The sequence below is a fragment of the Eretmochelys imbricata genome, chromosome 11 (genome assembly GCF_965152235.1).
Source record: "Eretmochelys imbricata isolate rEreImb1 chromosome 11, rEreImb1.hap1, whole genome shotgun sequence".
Classification (NCBI taxonomy): Eukaryota; Metazoa; Chordata; order Testudines; family Cheloniidae; genus Eretmochelys; species Eretmochelys imbricata.
The window spans coordinates 8,558,005-8,582,926 of record NC_135582.1 but is presented as its reverse complement, the minus strand read 5'-3'; the positions used below and the strand labels follow the sequence as shown (position 1 = coordinate 8,582,926).

The window sequence follows — 24,922 nt, the reverse complement described above, 5'->3', positions numbered from 1 at the left end:
CATGATTTATCTGGACTTTCTAACAGACTGAACAGGAAACACTTTACTGAGCATAAAAGTCAAAACTAGCCCTCAGATATAGTGAAGCTTCAAAACGTTCACCCCAAGTCATCTTCTGTGGATGTGTAAGAGGGTGTATTTTCATATTCTCCACAGAAAAAGGAAGAGAACCCTGATATCTAAGACACTTCAGGAAGCACATATGTACGTCCACTTGCTAGAAGGGTTATGAGAATCCATCTGTTCAGAAACTGAAAAGCAATTTCAATCCAAAAACGCGACAAGTGACATCAAGCTGGAGAATACAGAGTCTTAGGAAAGGCAGGTATGGAGGGCATGGGGAATCACGTTACAAGATAGGTATGCAGTAAAAAAAATGTATATTTTTCAGAAACTGCAGATAGTCTCAGTGATCAGAAAGTAAAGAACTGAGAGTTTGAAAGTGTTCTGGCAGATATTTAACAAAATATCAGCTGCACCACATGTGAGTTGAGGAGACAAAAGAGGGAAGAACCAAACTTCAGAAGTGCTGAAATTATCCTCATTTTAATTGTTTTATGATGGGCTGAACTACAGTTAGTATACATCATTACTAAGCATTTCAAGCTATAATTTAAATGAAACCCTGCACTTCAGTGAATTCTCAGAGCTAATAAATCTACTATACTTCAAACCATCATCTGAAAATTTGCCATTGTATAAGGGCTCACCAAACTTGTATCTATATAAAGTAAGTTAATGGGATTTTCTTGACATGTTACATAGACAGCAACAAAAACCAAATGTTTGCTTTAATTTGCAAGGTATTCATTAACTGAAACATTCAAACATTACAAGTGTAGACTATGGTAAGAGGAACAAAAACCCAACCATGAACTGTGCCTGTCCCAGAAAGTAGTAAGAATTAGTCAGTCATTCTCAGTACTGAAGGACTGCGATTCTACTACTGTAAAAATGTAAGCTAGTTGCCTTACCTTATCTACATTTGCTCTAGTTTTGGCAGAAGTTTCTACATACTGCACACCCCACTCCTCTGCTTTACTTCTGGCCTCCTCCACAGGCACCTGCCTCCGCTCTTCCAGGTCAGATTTATTTCCCACCACAAGCAATGGGATTTTGTCCTCTTCAGCCTTCACACGCAGGATCTGTTCCCTAATTCATCAGATATTAAAAACAGAACAGCTGAGTTAGCTTCCTGAGAGCATCAAAAATAAAGCACTTGACACCAGGAATAAGCAAGCAGCCTTCACACTGTGCCAAGGAGTATCATATTGTACTTCGAAAAAGCCATTTCAGGATGGCCTCATGCCATCACTAATGGGTAAAGGATTCCAAATTTAGAGTGGTAACATTGCAAGCTCAGAGCTGGTACTGCCCAATGAAGATAGGAACCCAAATTGTAAGTTACAGGAAATGGAGGTAGGTTACTTGTAACTGGAATTTCTTTCAGATATGTGATCCCAATGTGTATTCCATATGCGGGATATGCATGTGCACTCCATGACTGAGACTGGAAATTCTTGCAAGTATTGTCTGTTTGTCCGTGCCTGTGCCCTGGATTGTCTTCTGCTCAGTACCAAGGGTGTAAGGGGAGATGCAGATTGACCGCATCTCTACTTCCTTCTCTACCACAAATCCAGTCATGAGGCAAACCAGAGGGGAAGGTGGTCGGGTAGCAGAATTCAGATAGGGACAACACATCTCAAAGAATCTTGTTACAGATAAGTAACTTCCATTACTACTTTGAGTTCTAGTCCCTGTGTGCATTCCACATATGGGTGAATGTCAAGCAGTGATCAAATGGGGGTGGTGGTGGCGGGGGGGGGGGATTTGAGGATGCAGGTGGTATAGATCTCGAACACTGCAATTCCAAAGGCTGTGTTGACAGAAGAGACTTGGACTGAAGCATAGCGCTTCATGAAAATACAGATAGTGCTCCAGGTTGCCATCTTACAAAGTGTCCAGCATAGGCACTTCCTGAAGAGATGCTACTGAGGTTGCCAGTGCTCTAGCAGAATGGGCCCTCACCCCATCCGGGGGAGGGAAATACACTAACGGATAGCAAAGGAGTATATAGCCAAGCATCCACTTAGAGAGGCTGAGCACATATTGCTTGTCCCCTTGCTTGCTCCACTATAGCGACAAATAGTCTGGGTGATTTTCTAAATGGTTTCATTCTTAGATGAGCATTGCCATTCTACCTTCAGACGTCAACAGAGTGTAGTTTCCTCTTCTTGCTGGGGGCAGGAGACTCCGGAAAGAACCTGGAGTGAATAAGTGCACAGTAAGTGAATTGATTGGCTTATGTAGAACGTGGAAGATACCTCTGCGATGAACTTTGGGTCGAGTGAAGGGATACCTTCTCTTTATGAAATGTAGCATATGGTGAGTCTGCCACAAAGGCTTTTCCTTCACCCACCTTCCTGGCCAACGTAACGGCAACCAGGAAGATGGCCTTCATGGACAAATGAGACATTGAGCACATGGCGAATGGTTCAAAAGGTGGCCCCATAATATTGAAAATACGAGGATTAAGGTCTCACTGTGGTGTTTACTTTGCTACTAGTGGGAAGGTCCTAGTCAGACCACTTACAAAACTGGTTGTTACTGGGTGAACAACAGAATAGCCATCTACCAGAAGGTGGAACACACTGATTGCTGCTAGGTGGCCCTACAGAGAGCTACTAGAAAGATTTGATGTCTTGAGAGTCAGGAGGTAAGTCTAAGGTAGCAGGAATACCTGCTAGTCCTGATAAATGAGGCGCCCAGGCAGAGAAATGCCTCCATTTGACTAGTTAACATTTTCTGATAGAATCTTTCCTGCTGTGATTAAGAATAGTTTGAATGGCCTCTGAACATGAACGCTCTAGGTCTGACACCCATCCAAATACCCAGGCATGAGGTGAAGCGAGTCCAGGTTGGGATGTGTGATCCTGCCAGCCTCCTAAATTAGCAGTTCTGGGAAGGACTGAATGCTGACAGGCTGCTGGGTTGAAATTTGTAGGAGGGTCCAGAAACCAGAATTGTCTGGGCTAATTGAGTCAGATGAGAATGACTTGAGTTTTGTTTTGACAAATCTTCTATAGAATCTAGGGTAATAGTGGGATTGGAGGGAAGGCGTATCTCATGTGGCCTGTCCAGAACAGGAGAAGGGCATCGCTCCTGGAGTCCAGACCTTGAACTGCTCTGGTACAACATACATTGAGCTTCTTGTTTTTCTGGGAGGCGAACAGCTCCCAAGATGGTGTTCCCAACTGAGGGAAAATGCTGCCCAGCACTGAATTGTGTAAATCCCACCCATGATTGCTGGAAAAGTGTTTGAGCACCTGTGAGTTCTGAGCACCAGGCAGATACATTACAGTGATTTCGGATACACCAATTCCATAAGTTGACCACCCCATGTACAGTGGGAGGAGCCTTGCCCCACCCTGTTTGTTTATATAGAAGACAGTCGTTATCTACATTATCCAAACATTAGAGAGAGAAGGTGGGTGAGAAGATCCTCCTCCTTCCAGCAGTATCCTCTTCTGGGGTTAGAACATTCCTCAGAAGAACTGGGTCTGAAAGTAAAGGAGACTGTGGGTCTGGGAAGGGAAAGATATCCTTTGGGGTAGTATATGTCTCAGTCTGTCCCAGATTATGAGGGGTCCCGGTTATTGGTTATGCCAGATTCTGCGCCACAATAACTTAGTTGTTGGCAGATCCTTGCAGATCCTTATGGGGCCAGGTCAGTATCATTAGAGAGTGTCCTTCCTGGAGCTTTTGGCTGGCAATGGTGGATGCTGATCCTTTGCCTTGCTAGAAATCCTAGTCAGCACTGGTGTTAGTATGGGGGCCGGAACTGTTGGAGCTTTGCTCCTACATGCTCTCTGCTTTCTTTCTGTGGTCAGGAGGGTTAGGTAGACCTAAGTCCTTGGAGCTTGTATGTGAAGACTCACCCAACTTGGACGGCATCAGAGGGGGAAACCTTCTCTTGGAAGCAGACTTAAAGGGGAATCAGTTTTTGTGTCTATGAGAGTGTTCCTTACTCTCAAGAGAAGCCAGAGGTAATGGGTCTTTGTCTCCTCTGGCCTCTGCTCCAGAGCTTGTGCTCACAGATATGCTGCTAGAGGATTGTGGCCAGTATACAAGAGGGTCTCCCGGCTTTCTCCATGATGTATTTTCTTAGTCAGAGCTCTCATCCCTCTTGGGTCTGGGGTGAGAAGAAGTGACAAATATTGCACTTTGCAGGGATATGCACCTCCCCAAGGCAGTAAAGGCAGCACTGGTGTCATTGTTGACTGAGAAGGAGTGAGGACAGGAGATGCAGTGTTTAAATCCTGGGATTCTAGGCAGTCATTGTGGACAGAGATGGTCCCTGGGGTGGAGAAACTAAGCTAACTCTGCAGATGCTATAAAAACACTATGAAACACTAAAACCATATACAATTATTGTTTTCATCTCTGTAAATATACAGGGATAACTCCAGACACAGAGGATTCCGACTCAGCACATGCGATGGCAAGAAGGAACTGGAGAGGCAGTCAGTCCGCACCTCCTTACATACACTCGGTAATGAGCACAAGGAGATCCAGAGCACAGGAGTGGACCAATGGACACTATTTGCAAGAATTCCCAGGCTCAAGTTTCATGGTGCACATGTGTACCCCCACATGTGGAATATGCATAGGAAGCAACACTTGGAAAAGGTTACATTTTGCGGTGTGTGGCTGAACACCATATCTGTTTCTTCATCTGACTCCAGTAAAGGAGAGCTTCTATAGTGGAGTACAAATGGCCTTTGAAACAAAAGTCTTGTACCATATATTTATGGTTGATAAATATTTATGGTGATAAACTCATTTGGTTGATAAATCTAAGGGCTCTTCCACACAGCAACTCAGTGCGCAGCAGACTAGAGCGCTGCAGATTTACACCCAAGCTTGCCGTGCACTGTCTCTGTACACACAAGTGCTAAACAGAAAAGCTGTGATAGTATTAATAAGATCTGTCAGACATCTAATGTATATTTTTATTTATCCATACTCCACAAATGGAAAATAAATTAAACTTAAGAAAAAAAATACCATTTTACATTTCTATAGCACCTTCCTCTGGAGGATCTCAGAGGGCTTTATAAATAGGTACATATCCCTCTAAATTGGGGAGTAGTATCTCCATTTTACAGAAGGGAAAACAGAGGGAGGGAAAAGTTCAAAGATTTGTGGAAGGTCACATTGACACAAAGCAAAACCCTGCTCCCTGGCTCCAGGACCTGTGACCTAACCACAAAGATGTCCCTTCCTCCACAAGGAAGTATGTTTGCTTCTACTAAAAGACTGACTAGAACACTTTAAGGCTCAATGAAATAAGTTTGGAAGGTTACAGTTCGATAACTGAAGGCATCTTTTATTACCCCTTCAAGTTGATTTACTTTAAGAAAAACAACCTTTTTAATCAATAAAAATAAGAGTTTAAGACAATAGCAAGCAGCATAATTTTCAAAGGTATTGTCTAAACATCGAGGAAGCTAGTGAAAGTTATGAGTTCCTGCCAAAACTAGGAAATCTTGTGTTAGCAGCATATGCTGGAGTCAACTTGTAGTTTCTTTATTCTTCTAAGAAATGAAGTGTACAGTTCTTTTTAGCTCATTTTTCATATCTTTTCATTATGTGATGAAGCAATATATAATGAACACCCACAACTGTGTTTTTTCATGCAATCAAATTAATACAATATCTCATCTATCAAGATTAGACAGAGAAGCTAGTACAAGTAGCTGCTTGCAGTTTATTTCCCATTAATAGCTGATTGTATTTAACAGATGCTCCAATTAAGGTCACTTCAAGTGCACGTTATACAAAACTGAAAAATTATGCACTTGAACACAACCAGCTATTAGAATCACAAGATACTAACAGTTAGCTTTTCAGAGTCGCACAGGCAGGTAAAATGACAAAACAGCAAATATACATATTAACTATCAAAATCTGAATATCAGCAGGATTTCTAGCCTGACTTGAAATACAGCTATGATAAAGAATCTGATCACAGAAAATCTAGTAATCATTTACATGAATTTTGTCATGTCAGTGCTTTTCTATACAATTTTCAAAAACTCAAAAGATTAAAGAAGTGGTTGTCAGCTTAAGATTTAAATTAGTGTTTTGTCCAATGAGATGGGTAGGTAATCCTTCTTTTCAATGGTGAAAGGGGAAAACTCCCATATTTTCAAATTGAGGGAGTGTAGGGCAAGGTTGCGGAAGATTGGCGAGGAGCTAAGTGGTGGACTGATGTGACTGGATGTAAGCGGAGGATGCAGGCAGTTTAAATGAATTTTGTCCGACAGACCCTGCCAAAAGACATTGTAGCATAGCTCAGCATATTTTGCCTGTAAACGAGACAGTTTATATAATAAGCATAAATCGTACATATAAGAATGTAGCCAGCTGTTGACCCCATGTAACCCCGAGATAAGCACGGAGAATATAGCGCCGCAGAGGACTCCCCCCTGGCGGAGTCCTGCCTGGTCAGCTGTCCTGAACGACCAGAGTCCCCTGCAGCCCCTCCGCACGTCCTAGGGGCTCCCCACACAGATTAGAGCGTAAGTTCTTCCTTACTTCAATAAAGCATAGTTTACTATTCTTAGGCCTGAGTGTCCTCCTTTTGCTGGTATCTTCCCCCCCCCCAGCCCTTGCGGGCACAGGGAGGTATCAGAATCTTTCAGTTACCAGCCCAAACACACACTACCATTAGCTAAATTCATAATCTGCCTTATTCAACTCCTATTGAAATTAATGGGTTTCCCGATCACATTTGATAGAACATGTTGTCTCTGGGTCTTGTCTCTTATCTCCAACCCTGTTTACCCGTAATCCTATCCCCAAGACTCCACAATAAAGCAGCCCTTTCTCTGGCTGAGACGAAGCCTGGATGCATCTCCTCCAAAACTGCAGAATCTTCAGTCGGATGGGAGGTCTCTCTCTGTTGCACCTAAGGAGCTTGTCAAAATTTTACCTATCCCCTAACACACTGCCTGAATAATGTTCCCAAAGTGCTGGGTCATGGAGCAAGTACAAGGAACAACTGGAAAGAGCTGTAACAGAAAAAAAGAACCAATTGTCTTTCCTGCCTCAGAGCTCATTAAAGAAAGGACCATAAGCAAATCTGAATGACAGCAACTCCACTTGGAGACTTCCCTGAAGCAAAATTCCAACAACGCTGAATGCTGTCTGGATAGATGAATCCTTTAAGTTCCCTCAAGGTATCCATCTCATTGCTGGGCATCTTCCTTCTAACTTGAAAAGCAGGAGGGTACGGGGTTGTAGGTTCTCCTGAATATGGATTAATTCCAAGTTTAAAGCATCCATTTCTCTTTCCCCAGGAAACACAGGGGAAAGGACAGATTAAACAAAAAAAATTAAAAATGAAAAAAAAAAAAAAAAAAAAAAAACCAAAGAGCCCCATTTTTATCATAGGTTGATGAGGTAGTCAAATTTCCTAGTTTGTCATCAGAATGCACAAGAGTTTTACTACTAACTGGATGCAGGGCTAGTGTTTTGATTTATTTCTTTATACTGTACTGTTGATGCAACAACTGCAAAAAAAATCACAGTAGGATGGCACGCTTTGTGAGGGGCTACATTTGAGGTTTTATTCAGGGCTTGTCTACATGTACAATGGCGCAGCTGCACTGCTTTAGTGAAGACACCAATATGCCAATGGGAGAGCTTCTCCTGTTGGGGTAGTTAATCCACCTCTGCAAGAAGCAGTAGCTATGTCAACAGGACAAGCTCTCCTGTTGATATAGTGCTGTCTACACCAGGGGTAGATCATAGATCAGAGTAACTATGTTGCTCAGGGGTGTGGATTTTTTTTAAGCCCCTGAGCAAGGTGTAGATGTTAAACCAGTGTAAGTTTCTAGCGTAGACCTGACCTCAGAGAGCAGATTCAGTATTTCTGTAGTTCTCAAATATTTTTATTCATTGTTAAGAATCAAAGGGTCCTGTATTATATTCCAAGTTATTGGTACTTTATTGCATATATGTACACAATTCCCATTACAGATTGTTAATATTGTTATCCACAAGGCTTTTTTATTATACACAATATAAGTATTGGTTTTCAGCTGTCTTATTTGCTGCAGAAATACTACTTTGAGCTGTAGGCAGTTATTTTTAAGCAACTATTTGAGAGAACCAAAAAATAAGATTCTGTTCTCTTTCCTGGCTCAGCAATCAAAGCTTTTGTCATTTCAAAATATCTGGTGTTAAGACTATAAATTGAAGATGTTCAATAAAAGAGAGAGAAACTCTGGAGGTGATGTTCCAATGGAAGACAAAGGTCAGATCAATATCAAAATATACTACAGGCATTTTAAAGGCGAAGCAAAAATACTAACAGCTGAAGCATTTAAAAGATCATTTTTACCAACAAGAAAAAATGAACTGACCAATTCTCTAGCAAAAATTTACCAAGGAGCACTGTCAAGGTTTCAGACCAAGAAGCGTAAATTACTAGCTCCAAACTAGAAAACAGACTTTTTGTTTTCCTTCTCAGTTAGGAATATTTAAGTGACACTCCAACTTCTGCAAGCCTCAGAAGAAATAACGGGTCCACACACCTTAAAGCAATGCTGGCATCAGTGTTTCTTATGCAAAGACTAAAAGGTTTTGCCATACAGTATGTTGCTACATAAGACAAAATTATCTATGTTAAATAGGAACATTTTGGGATTTGCAGCCACTCTCAGATGATCTACACCAGTCCAGATGCTTGTGTTTCAGATAGAGATCGCCCATCTTAGTCGTTCATCTGCTCGTTGAGAAGACGACTTGGTGGACCACTTTTGTTCATGAACATTAGCCAACAACTTAGACCCAAATATTCCCATTCCTTCTTTCCACCCGAACCCAACCCCCAATGAATCCACTGGGTCAAACATGCTTTCCATTTCTCAAGTGCTTCTTCGGCCCCAAATCAATTCTTTATCCCATTTTGGAATCTGCTTGGCTTTTTCTTGGTCCTTAGCATATGAGGAACAGTCTCTAAAAGCCAAGTTTTGCCACTCTTTTTAGGTGAGCTCCTAGTGCCATGTAGGCATCCAAGCAACTAGATCTATGCTCCTTTGCAGTTTCTGGGGACTGGACAGAAAGTGGGCAGGGCAACTTTCCATTCTACAATGGAAGACAGATATCATCCTTGGAGTGACGTCTGGAAAGGTTCTTAAGAACAAACTTCATCCTTATGGAAAATCATATAAAGCTCTCTCTCTAAGAGCACCTTTCGCTCTTCAAGCCTTCTGGCCAATCATTTTGTGATGAAAAACAAATTCTGTAATAATAATAATGGAACATAATCCTTCTCCTAGGCTCAGCTGGAAGGGGTGCAAGAGTACTGAACACCAAGATCGAAGTCCCAAGCAGGAACAAGGGCAGAAGATGGTGTTGCCCTCATGGGCTCAGATCTCCATGGCTTTCAAAAACCTCAGTATCCGATTAGGTATTGAATTGACCTTTTCTCTGAATTCTGTGACTTTGGTTTAGTTGGTACAGTTAGCCCAGCCTGAAAATATTCCAGGATACTAGGGCCAAAAGTCTACCTTTCCCTTATCCACCCAAGAGAGAAGGCTCTCCAAGTCTTCAAGTACTCTCGTGAAACTAATTATTGCCAAGATTATAATATAGCTGGTATCTTTCTCTGCCAGACCTCTTCTTCAGGCTCATGCACACAACTGTCAGGCTGTAAGGGTAAATCCTACTGTATTGTCATTAATACTGTTGATAACAGCTGAACTGGACTGTCCATGGACATGTTCAATAATCATGGCCTCCTCTTTGATGTGATCTTCTGGGCCTGCACAGCACACCCCAGAGTGGGAACACAAGAAAGTTCACAGATCTATGGTATGGTCTGGGTGCCCTCTTCTCAACTCAGCACTCTAGGGGTGCAGTGATTACTTTGGCTGGATGCTTGGACCATGAGTGATTCAGGGATGATGGACACTAGTTGAAACAAAATGACCTATTAACAGGACTTTAGATCAAGACAGTGAGAATTTTCAGAGTAAAATGAAGTGTCAGAATGAAGATTAACTGTGTAATTACTGTGGCACATAACAGTCTACAGATACTCATCTTTGACAGTTTAATAGGATAGGCAGATGTAGTAGAAAGAGGGCCTACACACACCCAGCTGAGTTGCATGAATGCTCTCTAAGCCACTCATGAATAATATACAGGAAGATTCTAGCCAATTCCCTCCAATCTGTTTGTCAGAAGCTGGGAGTGGGCAACAGGCAATGGATCACTTGATGATTACCTGTTCTGTTCATTCCCTCTGGGGCACGTGGCATTGGCCACTGTCGGAAGACAAGATACTGGGCTAGATGGATCTTTGGTTTGACCCAGTATGGCCATTCTATGTTCTTGCACTCTAGTAATGTACCATCTTGCATTGCTCAAGATGTTCTCTTGAGCAATACAAGCTCATTAATTAGTTCGCCACTTCGTCAAAGAATAGTGAACATGCACCCAGCCTTTGTAATCTGAGCAGTTTAGACAAGAAGCTTAGACAAACTCACCGGTAAGGATAAAACATTAAAATAAGTGTATTAACTACAGATCGATTTTAAGTGATAATAAGTGTTAGGCACAGAGGTCAAAATTGGTTACATAAGAAATAAAAATAAAATTGCATTCTAAATCCTAAATTTATCAGACTGAGTAAGGGTATGTCTATACCTGCAGAGTTTTTGCACTGTAAGTTTCACCGGTGATAGGGAACCGGTGAAAGAAAAGCGGTGGTTTGGGTACTCAATTCCTCAGGCGTCAGAGAGAGTGTTTACAATAGCAGCACTTCCATCACCGATGACAGCAGTGCTGCAGGGCAGCTACCCCACAGTGCAGCTCTCTCGACAGGTCTTGTGGGAAGGGTGAGCAGAAGGCATTCTGGGTCCCTGCTCAGTGCCCCGTGATGCACTACTTCATGTCCCAGCAGCCCCATTACTTCCCTGTTTCTTTTGCAGCATTTTTTTTTAAATCCCCTGCTATCTGGCTACTTTCCCCATCACATCTACAAGCAAAGGGAAAGGGAGTTTCAAACTTCCAGGGGTTTACGGGGGGAAGGGCGGACAGCCATTTACCTGGCGTCAGAGCTGTGGAGATGCTAGCCGGAGTGGTTACTTTTGGAACTGTGGGATATCCTCTGGAGGCCAAAAGGTGTTTACACAGGTAGAAGGTGTCTTCACTTTCACAACAGTGCAAAAAGAACAGCGGAAAGAACTGCATGCCTCTCGTGAAGGTGGTTTTCTTTTGCGGTAAAACTTCTGAGTTTCACCGCAAAAAGTCATTTACAAGTGTAGAGGCTTCCACAGTTTTAGCACAAAAAAGGGACATTTTGCACTTTAAAATGTCGGTGTAAACATAGCCTAAGATCTGAATCAAACAGTTTTTCTCAACCCACAAGATGTTCCAGGCAGTTTACAGTTCTTAATACACAGCCTGAATCCTCTTCTCAGCCTAGGACTGATCTCCCCAGTTCACAGTCTGTGTCTTCCAAATGATCTTCCAGGTGTTGACATGGGGAGGAGAGAGGCCACGTGATGAGGTCACTGTCCCTCTTTTATACTTTCTTCCAGCTGCTAGAAAGATCCTTGCTGTGTCACAGGGGTAAGGCTGCCTCCATTGTGTAAGTGCCCTCTGAGGAGTCTCTGAGAGGGCCACTGGGAGAGTTGGATTCTCCTTAATGGGCCATCAATGCCTGTCTAGCCAATCTTAATGTAAATCTGTTTTGTCAGCGTTAGTTGCTCTGTTGTTGCCACTGAATGGCTGGCTGTGGGTGTTTCCCACTTACCACATATTTCAGTAACAAATATATAGTAATATTTCATAACTTCACATACAATGATAGTGCATATAATTCAACAGGATATTAATGTTCAATAGATCAAGACTTCTTAAATGATACCTCACAAGGCATGCATTGTTCAAAACATATAATCATATCACAGTGGTGAATACATTTTGAGGTACAGAGTGTCAATGTTTATGTATATTTTGCAGGTCCATGGATCAGAGGAACTTGCTTGAATTCACTGCTTGTTAATGGACTTGCAAGCAAGCCAGGGCAAGAAAACAAGCAGATAGACCAAGAGGGATGCATAAGATGTCAATGACTTCAACACTGAAGGATAAGAGTAGCTGATTGTTTGGAGAGGGAGAGACAAGTACCAAAAACCAGAGACAGTGGATAGGGAGGAGTTAGGAGGGCTACCATGGATGCATGGGGGTGAGAGAGTTAAGAGTCTGAAGGAGTGTTGTTTGAAGGAAGAATGGAAAAAATGCTTGAAAGGGGCATGAAGAGTTCTTCCTGGGAATGATACTATGGCTGACCTCTTGCCTTGGATGGACTCCTCAAGGAAAGCCCCTTCTTCAGAGTCTACAGCACTACAGTTTGTGGAAGAAGTGCCAGGCACCAATGCCTCTGAGCGAGCCTATCCCAGCATGAGACCCAGCTCAACCTCTTGACAAGGCCACTGGCATTTCATGCAAGCTGTTACAATCATAGAATATCAAGGTTGGAAGGGACCTCAGGAGGTCATCTAGTCCAAACCCCTGCTCAAAGCAGGACCAATCCCCAACTAAATCATCCCAGACAGGGCGCTGGGACATGTGCAAGGACTACTAGGCCTGTTTTGCTTTCCTTTCAGCAGCGTGCCTTTGGGATACAACTGAAATCAGAGATGGCTATACCTCCTTTGTAGTGTGTGTATGTGGGAAATGGGGAAGAGAGTGGCAAATAGAGACTGAACCATCTGCTAGCTGTGAAAAACTTGCGCAAGTATCTGAACTAGTACAGAAGACAAAAGAAAAACATTTTCAAGCTACTTGGCAGGGAAAAATGAGCATTATACAAACCAAAATTAAAGAATTGTGAAGAGTTGATTACTGTCCTAATATATAAACTGAAGTTAAATAGGGAAAATGGGTTAGCTCAGATACAAGATTTCTGATGTCTTACACTCAATGTTCTGTTTGCTTATGCAACTCAGGAGCAGTAAGTTTACCTTTTTATCCTTTACCCATTACTGAGCTACAAAACACACAAACAATTCCATATTCATGTTATCAAACCTACTCAGATCTATGTAAATACACGCAAAATATCAAAAAGCAGCTTGCGGAATTGAATCTTTTTTCCCCCCTCCATCCAACTACACTGCTTACCTTAACTCTGCTGTTGCTGTAAAGGATTCGTATTCGGTTATTGAGAAGACAAGGAGAAATCCCTCCCCACTGCGGAAGTAGTTGTCTCGAATAGCTGCATAATCCTCCTGTCCCGCTGTATCCAGAATGTCTATCTGGAATTCATCCCCATCCAGAACTACTTTCTTTCTATAACTGTCAGCCTTCGTAGGTTCATAGTCTTCTACAAACTGAGGAACATAAGAAGGGGGAAATCATAATAATAATCTACAGTACCCCTGACTTTTTCAGATGTGGCACTCCTCCCTTTGGATATTTGCTTCATCACATTCCTCTCCACTTTTAATGGCCATTGTACGATGTATATATACTCCTGAAAGACCTTTTTATTTTAATCATTGTCAACTATTTCATGCCAGTTTTATGGCTTTAGTATTTTTTTAACTATGAGAGAGAGAGGTTCTGACCTTCTCTCTCAGATGTAGACCTTGGTACTGTTATTGTCTTTGTCACCTCAGTTAGAATGCTGAACTGCCCTCTGCATGGAGATACACCTTAAATCAATTCAGAAGCTGAAGCAGGTGCAGAACACAGTAGCTCAACTGTTAAGTGATGCATATTGTTTTGAGTACATACACCAGTGCTCTATAATCTACACTAAACAGCTAATGAATTCTAGGTGAGGTTTACGGTACTGGTTCCGACCTACACAAACATAAGTGACACAGATACTCAGCGCCAGGCAACCATGCTGTTCCAGGCACATCTTTGTACCAACTGTGGTCTAGGTGCTCCAGCAGGGGTCCCTACACATTAAGAAAGGGAAAGAGTTGCCACCAGAATGTTTACTATGAGAGCAGCTTGATTCTGGAACTTACTCCGCCAACTTGGTAAAAAATAGTCCACATTTGTTGATCTTTAGGACAGACTCCAAAGACCATCCATTGATATACCTCTTGGGGTTTTTTAGTTGGGTGTATTTTAGTGTGTTTTTTTCCTTTGTAATGACTTATTATCACAAACAGTTGTCAGAGTGACTAGAGTAGGGGCATAGGCTATTGAAAAATGCAATCTCTAGTTCTGTTTTAACCTATTCATTGAAGTTGTGATCCTGCCGTTTAACAGATGCACATGCCTCCCTGAGTAGACCTTGCAAAATTAGCTACAGAACTTAAACTGATTTACAAGACATGCATCTGCAAACTGAAAGCAGGCTTGAGCCCAGTATATTAGTACTAAAGAATTAGCATAAAGGAAGCCTGCAATCTTCTTTGCATTGTTTCTTCATCAACATCTGCCTCAAAAATAGATAAGAGTGTTTACTTCTACTTGAATCGTAACTTGTCTCAAAAGACCTCACAGTTTAACTGCACCAACAACACTTGAGACAATGTGGTGGACTGAAACATCTTTAGAATAATTTTACTGATTGCACAAAGAAAATCCAGCAGAATGACTGTCAATTATTCATGGAGCGTAATAAGCAATCTGTGCTAACTCTTCTTACCTCATCATACATGAACTGAAGTGTAAGTGCTGATTTGCCCACGCCTCCACTGCCAACCATGATTACTTTGTGCAGGGCCATAGAACTCTGGTTCTTGTTCTTGCTGGCAGCCATCGTCTTGGTTATTTACAGTTGTCAAGTGCCAACAAACAGCTAATTTAAGAGCTGCAGGAAAAAAAGACAGAAGTAGTCACATAGGTGAAGTATACAATCTTTTGTAAGTCTGTACATGGAATATAACAGTATCCTTGGTGTTAGAGAAAAAAAACTGTTAAACACCTCTAGCAATCAAAAAAAAAAATCACACTGGAAGAGTCTGCACATGGTATGGCTGAACCAGTTTGCATGTTTTCTTGCCATTTACTGTTCGCATTGTTAGAAATAGGAACCAGTATTATAGGCCTGTTGATAACAAATAAACTTGAAGTCTGAAAAGAACAACTTTCAAGAAGTGGTGATTAAGTCTCAATTCACAAGAGTTTAATCAAAAAACTTATCTTCTGGACAGGGACTACAAATGAGAAATTTTCTGTGGAGAGGAGACTTCTGCCTCTTCCCCTTCCACCTAAAAAGGTAGAAGAATGGTCAAGATCATGCTTAAAATAAACTATAAAGATACCATTATGACATTATTAACACCTTCCTAAAATATTTCTTTTCAATGTTTTGCTCCTTAAAACCTAAAATCTGACAGTAGTGTTATGCCTTAGATCTCCTTAAAAATAATGGGATTACTTTTGCTGTTACTGCCTACAGACAAATTGAAAGCAGACAAAGATCAATAGCAAGTCTTGGCAGACAAGACAGAAAAATACATTTAACTGAACATCTCTATTAGTTATGACAACACTATTTGTTTTATGTAGTTCTGCCTTTTCTTTTTGACAATCTCTTTGCTTCTTTGATGTTGCAAGTCTAGTTCTTCATTCCCAGGTCTCTCTTGTAAGCCCAAGGAGGAAGTGTCAATCACAGTTTCCATTCCTCCTCTAAAGTGGTTGGCTAAAATAAACCCATAACAAACCTCCATACTTGAACATGGAAAAAGTTACCCCCTAGACACAAAACTACAAGCAAAGTACATATTGTGTGTAGTGCAAACTGGACGTTTAGGACTTTCACTTGTGATAGATGTTCTTTCAATTAATCCTATTCTATCACAGACTAGCTGGAAGGAAGGGAAGAAATTAAGCCCCACTGTCTCCTGACTCAGATGTTGCCAGAAGGGGGGAAGGAGGGGAGGTGGAGGAGAAGAGATAAGGTTTAGTGGCTACATTTTCTTAAACAGGATGTAACCAACATCATCAACTTCATGAAAATGCAGGGACCTGATGGTAGGCTCAATGTTAGCGTGCAGATACAGCTCAGAGAAAATCCTAGATATTTCTGGCGTTGGCTGTCAGTCTGTGGAGGTAAGAATCTCATAAGTCTGCTGACAGAATCACAGTTCTGATAGACTCTACTTTTGAACCATTTGGGAGACAGGGACATGCTGATTTAGAGTCCAGGATGAATAAGCTGCTCCCAAACTAGGAACCACAGGTTAATGGAATAAATATTTACATGGTCCAATAGACATATACAGTGCAATACAGATATACAAGGACAATAGGGTCCTTATCATGAGGACTTTAAAATTAAGGGCTTGATCCTTGAAGTCAACGAAGTCACACACTGAGTAGTGGCTGCAGGACCAGGCCCTAAGTCAAAAGACATAAGCAATGCCACACCATGGAAGAAGGGAAGGAGAAAAGAATATTAACAGAGAAGGGAGATTTCAACAGAAAGTAGCTCCACCAAAATGAGGCTGGTGTAGCCAACTTCATTCCGAGAAGTTTGGAAACACTGCTTTTGTAAGAAGTGGGACAAATCTCCAACCAGATAAAAGTTGCTAACCAAACAATTTCAGAATGGCATATCCAAGACTGTAGAATAATGAGTTCTAATAAGACCAGCATGCAGCAAAACAGCATTTAAAGGGACAGACTATTAAACTTTATGTTCATGCAATAAGAAAACTAGATTAATTGTTAAATTTCAAGGCATTTTCATTGTTATAAAACACACTCAGGGATGTCCTGCTATGTGATTAAATTGCTGGACAGACTGAAAAACTCTAAACTTAGAAGAAGGGGTACATTATTCCATGCTATAAAGCCAACTGTCTGTACGTTGTTTAAGAAACTGACAATAAGTCTTGCTTTTAATTAAAAAATTAGTTTGTATATCAGTTCCCTTATAAAACTGTACAACATGTAGTGTCTTGAAGACACCTCTATATTCACTTTAGAATGGGACAGCTTGTAGTGACTCCATACTGTGTATTCCACTAACATCCTATTCATTGTATTGTTATGGTATTGTTTGGTACAACAGAAATGAAGTCACTGGAAGAGAAGTCTGTTCTAGGGGAAACATCTTAGTTTCCATTCACCAGCAGAAGACACCCTGCAACATCACCATTTTCCTTTCATAGTCTTTACAGCAACATGTTCAAAACAGAATAGCATATCTTTACAAACAGCCAGACCCCTGAACTTGTGGAAGGCCCAGGACTCAGCAAAGACGGGACTCAGGGGGAGAGAAGATGTAGTCAAGTGAATCAAGGCACTTACTATCCCGTCATGCTCTTCTGGTCTCCCTCCTACCCTGTACACAGGGCATTTTGAGACACAGTCAGTGAATTCACAGCTATTTGGAATCAACAGCCATTGACTAACAGAAGAAGCTGATGGAGGACACAGTAGCTAACAGTGGCTCAGCTCTGCATGAAAACGTTGACATTTCCTTGGGGGTACTCAGGACTTTTTACTCCCTTGCCTCCAACGAAAGGAAAATCTGCTTGTGTTTCACTTGGTGTCAGCTGCCAACAGCAGCAGTCTGTTTGCTACCTACACAATCTCCTCTGTGCTCTGCCAGCCCTTATTTTGCCTTGCAGGACAACAACAGGTGCACCCCAATCCCTGAGCTGCCTTGAAACATTCCCCTGCAGTGTCAAGACCTTAACCATTGATCACTCTCAGAAATTACAAGGTAAGCTGTCCCAAAAGGAACAGTGCATACACCAGCTTGTTTGAGTCAACTGAAGATTAGCTCCAATATAACATCACAGCACTGAGATATATTTATAATGAAAACAATCGTAAGATCGTCACCAAAAACTAAGATTTAAGAGATTGTGAATAAGGATAATGATAGGAACAAATTCTTCCATATAAACCAAAAAAAGTATAAAGTGTTTCCCAGAATCTAAAACTTTAACATGCTAAAAACTTTGTCTAAAATAGTTTCTTGCCTAAAGCAATCACCCAGAGTCTCCAACCAACAAGGCTGGGATCCCTCTTACTGCATTCATGAAATTCTTTTTGCTTCCTCAGTGAAGCACAGAGAGGTGTTCTTTTGCCACACTGTATCCCCAGAGTTAGTTGTTTTGTCCCTAGGGTCAAGGAGATCCCCCGCCCCAGTTTATTCCACAATGTGATGACCAGCGTTCCCTCTAATTTTCCCCCACACACAGGCGTAATTAATTTAGTTATGTGCACCAATGTAGAGGTGATGTGACACATCACCTTTATATTAGTGCACATAACAAAATTCATGTGGTGGGAATGAGGCCGAGGGGTTCAGGCTCCGGGGTGGGGCTGGGAATGAGGGGCTCAGGGCTGGGGTGCAGGCTCTGGGGGTGGGGCCAGGGATGAGGGGTTTGGGGAGCAGGCTGCCCCAGGGCTGAGATGGGGAGAGAGGACTTCCCCCCAGCTCTCTCTCTCTGCAGCAGCACCTGGGCTTGGGGGGGCGTGCAGGGAGAGGGGAAGGGGAGAAGGGGTGCCTCTCCCACAGCAGCAGCTCCAGGGTTGGGGCCCTGGGAGAGGCGCATCTTCCCCTGGCTGTGGCAGGTCCAGGTCAGGGCTGGATTCAGGCTGAGGGAGGGGCGCCCTGGCTGCGGCAGGTCCAGGCCATGGCTGGGTTTGGGCCGCCCCTTCCCCGGTAGTTCCCAGCCAGGCAGGTTCCTTGAGTGTCTGCGCAGTGCTAAATAGGCTGCTGCACAGCCGCGCAGCTTACAGGGAACATAGCTGCTGACTTCATATCTTCATGCTGACGCCATATGCAAATAGGCTTACAATGCTTATTTTACATGTGAACCAAGGCAGACAGGTGAATATACATCCTTTATCTGGTCAAAACCTCCTTGTCAACTCTGCTTTGATTCAGACTTTAAAACATACTTTCCTATATATATCAATCACACAGCTCCTTAAATGTTATCCGTACATGCATCTCACAATGATCATGAGGATCAGTATGACATAAGCTTTTATTAGAGCTCACATTTGACCCTCTTTGGATAAATACTATGAAAGAAATGTATTGGGTGTTGTGAGTTTGTCACCTGCCAGGAGCTACTGTTACAGAACAGTGAACTTTTTGCCAGTTGGCACTGAAGAGTTCTTAGGGTCACAAATGCGAAGAAAATCTCTTACACACCACATTTGTATGGCTTGTGTAGGGGAAAGGATTTATATTATGTGGTGGCTTGTTTAGATGTTTTTACATATACCTACATTAGATATGAGGAAGAAAGAAGCTAGCTGTACAATGTGTGCTAGAAAACAGGAAAGAATGGGCAGTAAACAATGGCCTTTATTTGAAAGTACTCAAACAGAAGTAGTCTTAAAGAATTCCCTTTTGCCTAATTACAGGAGTTAATTAGGGTTTCGATAAATACTGGATACTAGAAAGGAAGGTGGCTTTTATTAAAGAAAAAAAGCCTCATTTTTAATCAGAGTTTTAACATACACGAGAGACTGACAAATGCCAGTGCACTTGTGCTATTTCTGCAGTAAGGTACCACACATTATGTCCTTATAGGAATATACATTTTTTTAAGTTGCTCAGCATTAGAGAAGAGTTCTTCTCCGCACAAAACTAAAAATACAACCCTGCTTAAATATTAAATGAAAATTTAATGCTCAATCATGTAAGAGCAGGGTTCATTAAAATGTTTGCTCAATTAACTTAGCAATTTATGCTAAGAAAAGTGTCAAATAAGGTTTTGGATTTCATACATCCTCTCAACATATCTGATGCACACTCCAAAATCCAGTACATGCAGCTTCAAGTCAGGGCAGCATGAGCCAGGAAGATACATCATATTAAAGCTTCATAAATAGAGATCTATAACTAAACCCATACTGTCCTTGCTTGCCCATCTCAAGCAAGACACTCAGGCTTTTAAGAATTGGATTCCTACTCTGTGCATGTAAACTGGGTGATTACAAGTGGCCAGTAAGATGAGTAACTGGTTATTTACAATCAAAATCCATGTATTTATTGCCACAGATATTTGCACAGTGCATATATCTGCCCACACAATTATGTGCATGTTACTTAAGAAAGCTAATTATTAGGAACCAGTGTATATATGGCTCTTTATAGCCAAATATGAATACTGGGTCCTTCCTCACAGGGCTTAGACCACCAAAAACACATACAAAAGTGCGAACATTGCTCTTTCTGCAGAAAACTACTCCCAAAGAAGACAGCAAACATTGTTTGCTTTGCAGTTTCCTCTTTTTAATGCAATCCATCATTTTGTTACACCCTCAATAAACTGTCCATCCCAAACCGCAGATTAATGTTGAAAGGCTTAGCAGAATTCACAATGCCACAGACACAGTGACAGCACATCTGCAGAGTCAGTTAAAAAAAGACTGCACAGCACACTGCAAGTTGTACGACAGGGAGCCATCCTTTAGTGGACAGGAGCCTGAATGGTTTTCTCCTCAACCGTCTTTAATTTGTCTGGGGCAATTTATTTTGTTTCAAAATCTCTAACCACTTTATCATTTGGTTGAAGTGTTGGGGAATGTCAGCAGCCTCTCTCACGAGAAACATTTGTACTTACAGACAAGATCTTCGGATTGCCATCTTTAAAACTTGCTTGATTCTTTAGGTTAAGGCCATAAGAATTAGCAAAAGCAGATTTTGAACTCCTTTCTAAAAGAAAATTAAACCTTCAATTCTCTGTTTTAATAAGAAACATTTGCTATGGAATTAGGTTCACTAATCTTGTTTTAGTAACACCTAGAGTAGACAGCTTAAAGAGACCTTTGCCTGAAGCAGTCTAACACATCGCCCACCCTGCACGGTTACCACAAAGTCTAGCATTAACCTCTTGTGCTATGAGTGCAATTTCTCCCCAATACCATTAAATTTCTAATCTAATATCATACAAACAGATTTTGCTTTGTTAAAGAGTAAAAACAAACATACTAAAAGCATTTTTAAAATATTTTTAAAAGGGAAGAAAGAGAACCTGGGGAACTACAGACCGGTCAGCCTCACTTTGGTCCCCAGCAAAATCATGGAGCATGTCCGCAAGGAATCCATTTTGAAGCACTTCGAAGAGAGGAAGATGATCAGAAACACTCAACATGGATTCACCAAGGGCAAGTCATGCCTGACCAACCTGAGTGCCTTCTATGATGAGATAACTGGCTCAGTGGACATGGGGAAAGTGGTGGATGTCATATCTTAACTTTAGCAAAGCTTTTGATATGGTCTCCCACAGTACTCTTGCCAGCAAGTTAAAAAAGTATGGATTGGATAGATGGACTATAAGGTGGATAGAAAGTTGGCTAGATTGTCGGGCTCAACGGGCAGTGATCAACAGCTCGATGTCTAGTTGGCAGCTGGTATCAAGCAGAGTGCCCCAGGGGTCAGTCCTGGGGCCGGTTTTGTTCAACATCTTTATTACTGATCTGGATGATGGGATTAACTGTACCCTCAGCAAGTTCACAGATGACACTAAGATGGGGGGAGAGGTAGATATGCCAGAGGGTAGGGATAGGGTCCAGAGTAACCTACACAAATTGGAGGACTGGGACAAAATAAATCTGATGAGGTTCAACAAGGACAAGTGCAGAGTCCTGCACTTAGGACGGAAGAATCCCATGCACCGCTACAGACTAGGGACCAAATGGCTCAGCAGCAGTTCTGCAGAAAAGGACCTAGGGGTTACAGTGGACGAGAATGAGTATGGATATGAGTTAGCAGTGTGCCCCTGTTGCCAAGAAGGCCAGTGACATATTGGGCTGTATTAGTAGGAGCACTGCCAGCAGATCAAGGGATGTCACCGTTCCCCTCTATTTGGCACTGGTAAGGCCACACCTGGAGTATTGCATCCAGTTTTGGTCCCCCCGCTACAGAAGGGATGTAGACAAATTGGAGAGCGTCCAGTGGAGGGCAATGAAAATGATCGGGGGCTGGAGCACATGATTTATGAGAAGAGGCTGAGGGAACTGGGCTTATTTAGTCTACAGAAGAGAAGAGAGTGAGGGGAGATTTGATAGCAGCCTGCAACTACCTGAAGGGGGTGGGGGAGGTTCTAAAGGGGATGGAGCTAGGCTCTTCTCCGTGGTAGCAGATGACAGAACAAGAAGCAATGGTCTCAAGTTGCAGTGCAGGAGGTCTAGGTTGGATATCAGGAAACACTATTTCACTAGGAGGGTGGTGAAGCACTGGAATGGGTTACCTAGAGAGGTGGTGGAATCTTCATACTTAGAGGTTTTTAAGGCCCGACTTGACAAAGCCCTGGCTGGGATGATTTTGTGAGTGTTGGTCCTGATTTGAGCAGGGGATTGGACTGGATGACCTCCTGAGGTCTCTTCCAACCGTAATCTTCTTTGATTTATTACAGTAACAGGGTTTCTGAGGTGCTTACACTCCAAGATGACAACACCTTAGAAAAAAGATAAATGAAGTCATAGGAACTAAATCAGATACAGGGTACAGATGCAAGAGCTATTTCATGAAACAATATACAAATCAGTGAAAAGCAGTGTTCTCTAAAACAGACACGTTATTCTGAAAAGCATTAAGTCAACCTCCCCTAGAAGAGAGGGAAATCAACATAGCATCCTTCAGGAAGCACTTGCGTTGGTCCTGAATCTTGCAGTTAAAGTCATCTGCCAAGAAATTTGCCTGGCCAACAGCGTGAAGAATGGCATTAAGGGCACTGTTCTGAAGGAGTATTCCCACAAAACATCTCCTAGTGAGAACAAATCCTGTCACCCCTTGCTGGGTTGGATAGTACCTACCAGCCATGTTTTCCCATAAGCAAATGATGGTTCCTTTAGTGACAGGTGAGTAGAGGACTAGTCTTATGGGTATATCTGTCCTTTGATTTGGGGACAGCTAACTAAGTATATTGTGAAGTATGGACCACTAAATAAGTGAGTCTCTGATAGACCCAAAGGTACTTAAGAGAAACTTAAGTTAACTGCACATGCAAGTTCATTTCAGGTTGATCTCAGTTTACCCTTAACCCAATGCTCTGAAACAGAGCAAATGACATGTAGAGCTTAAATTGCACACAAAGAGGAAACCTCTTTGAATAACCAATTGTTAGGTAGGGAAAGACTAGCCATCTGTGAGCAGAAGTGACTAGGCAGGTAGAAATTTTTTCTGTGATGATTTGAAGCTTGTCATTTGAAAAAACTCTGATTAGATTACAGTAGGTGGCACAAACAAGACTTTGCCCAGAAAAAGGACCCCGAGGGGCCTCTCCCACTTGCTTCCCTGCTCTGAAAATAAAAAAAGCTATTCAAACAAAAGACCATCAAAGGGAGTGCTGGTCCATAGGGGACATTATATTCTCACATGAAACTTAGGGCTTGTCTATATTTCTGGCTAAATTGGCACTGCTGCGATGAATACAGTGGTGTCGATTTAGCGAGTCTGGTGAAGACAAACTAAGTCGATAGCAGAATGCTCTCCCATCGATGTCTGTAGTCCACCTCCCTGAGAGGTGGAAGGTAAGTCGGCAAGAGAGCATCTCCCATTGACACAGCACAGTACAGACACCGCTGTAAGTCGACCTAAGTTATGTTGACCTCAGTTACGTAACTTTCGTAAATGAACTGGCATAATTTAGGTTGTCTTACAGCTTTAGTGTAGAGCAGCCCATAGTGCTTGCTGCACAAGATCTACTGAATTCCATTACTGGTCTTCCAAAAACTCTTGCCAAATAACTTTTTTTAAATGCAAGTTAAACCAACTGGGCAACCAATGGGAGGTTAATATTCCAAGACTGCTCACAGAGTTTCCTAACTAAACCCAATCCTAAGGAGTAAAAAACAAACAAACAAACAAAAAAAACAAACTACAAATCACAGAATTACCATGACATTTGCAAATCATCCCTCTGCACATAAAGTACACCCCTTTCTGCTACCCTTTGTCTTGTCTATTTGGATTGTAAACTCTTGGGGGTTAGGCCAGTCTATTACTCATCTTTGTACAGTGCCTAGCACAAAAGGGCTCCATTCTAAGTTGCCTCCTAAGAACTACTGTAATACAAACAACAGCAGAAAGAAAAAAAAGAGGGCAGTTATGGGAGTAAGGCCTTTTACAACAGTTGTTGGAACACCAGATCTGCAGACTAGAGAACAAGTCTCCCTGCCCTTTCTCCAAAATGATTGAACAGCTTTAGGGTGGTTCTTGGAATGTGAGGCACAGCATTCAGTACAGCTCCTACTGCATAGATCTGCAGAGGCCATTTTGTGAGAGCCTACATTTTGAGCCAGATTTTAACTTGCAGCATCCCTTTTAGTTTATCATTACTAAAAGACTCACATACTGTTCCATAAACATTAAAAACCTTCCCGAAATACAAAAGCTTCTCTTTTCACCAGAAGTGTTCACAATACAACTGCAAAATATTTTCTTCCCAAATACTTAGCAGAAAATAAGATGAGTACAAAAAAGGATACTGCAAGCATCAACAAATGTTACCGTAACTTCCCTATGTTTTACTGGATAAGGAATTTACACCATTTTAAACAAGGTTATAGCCTCGCTAAAATAAATCTTAGCTTTTATTCATTTTAACTTTTCTTTTTGCAAATACAGACTAACATGGCTGTTACTCTGAAACTTTTCTTTTGTAACTCGTAAGTCCATACATTCATATAAATACACCTAAATAGTTTGAACAGACAAGAAAAAAAAAAACCTTAGAATTTTGCAAGAAGAACAAAAACTTGGGTACAGCTCTAAAATTCTACTTTTAGCCTCTGAATGCAGTGGAAGAAACTGTCAAGATTAATCTTGTTCTTGTTTTCTTGCTGTGCAACTGATACCCTTGAATGTTTCCTTTTGTTGCTACCCTGCCTCTGAAAGCAGCTATTCTATGGGTTTTTTTTTTTTTTAAATGGGAATCCGAAATTGCATGGC

The 24,922-nt window shown here is 41.8% G+C and overlaps 1 protein-coding gene across 3 annotated transcripts in view; it reads right to left on the bottom strand.

Moving 5' to 3' along the window:
- Positions 1–24,922, bottom strand: part of RALB (RAS like proto-oncogene B) — a 79,695-nt gene that overhangs the window by 8,356 nt on the left and 46,417 nt on the right. For all 3 annotated transcript variants that reach the window (XM_077830512.1, XM_077830513.1, XM_077830511.1), the window contains exons 2-4: positions 14,693–14,857; positions 13,207–13,415; positions 975–1,152 (exon numbers count right to left, since the gene is read on the bottom strand). In XM_077830512.1, coding sequence (XP_077686638.1) covers positions 975–1,152; positions 13,207–13,415; positions 14,693–14,806 — 501 coding nt within the window. In that variant the 5' untranslated portion in view covers positions 14,807–14,857. The remainder of the gene's footprint in view (positions 1–974; positions 1,153–13,206; positions 13,416–14,692; positions 14,858–24,922) is intronic.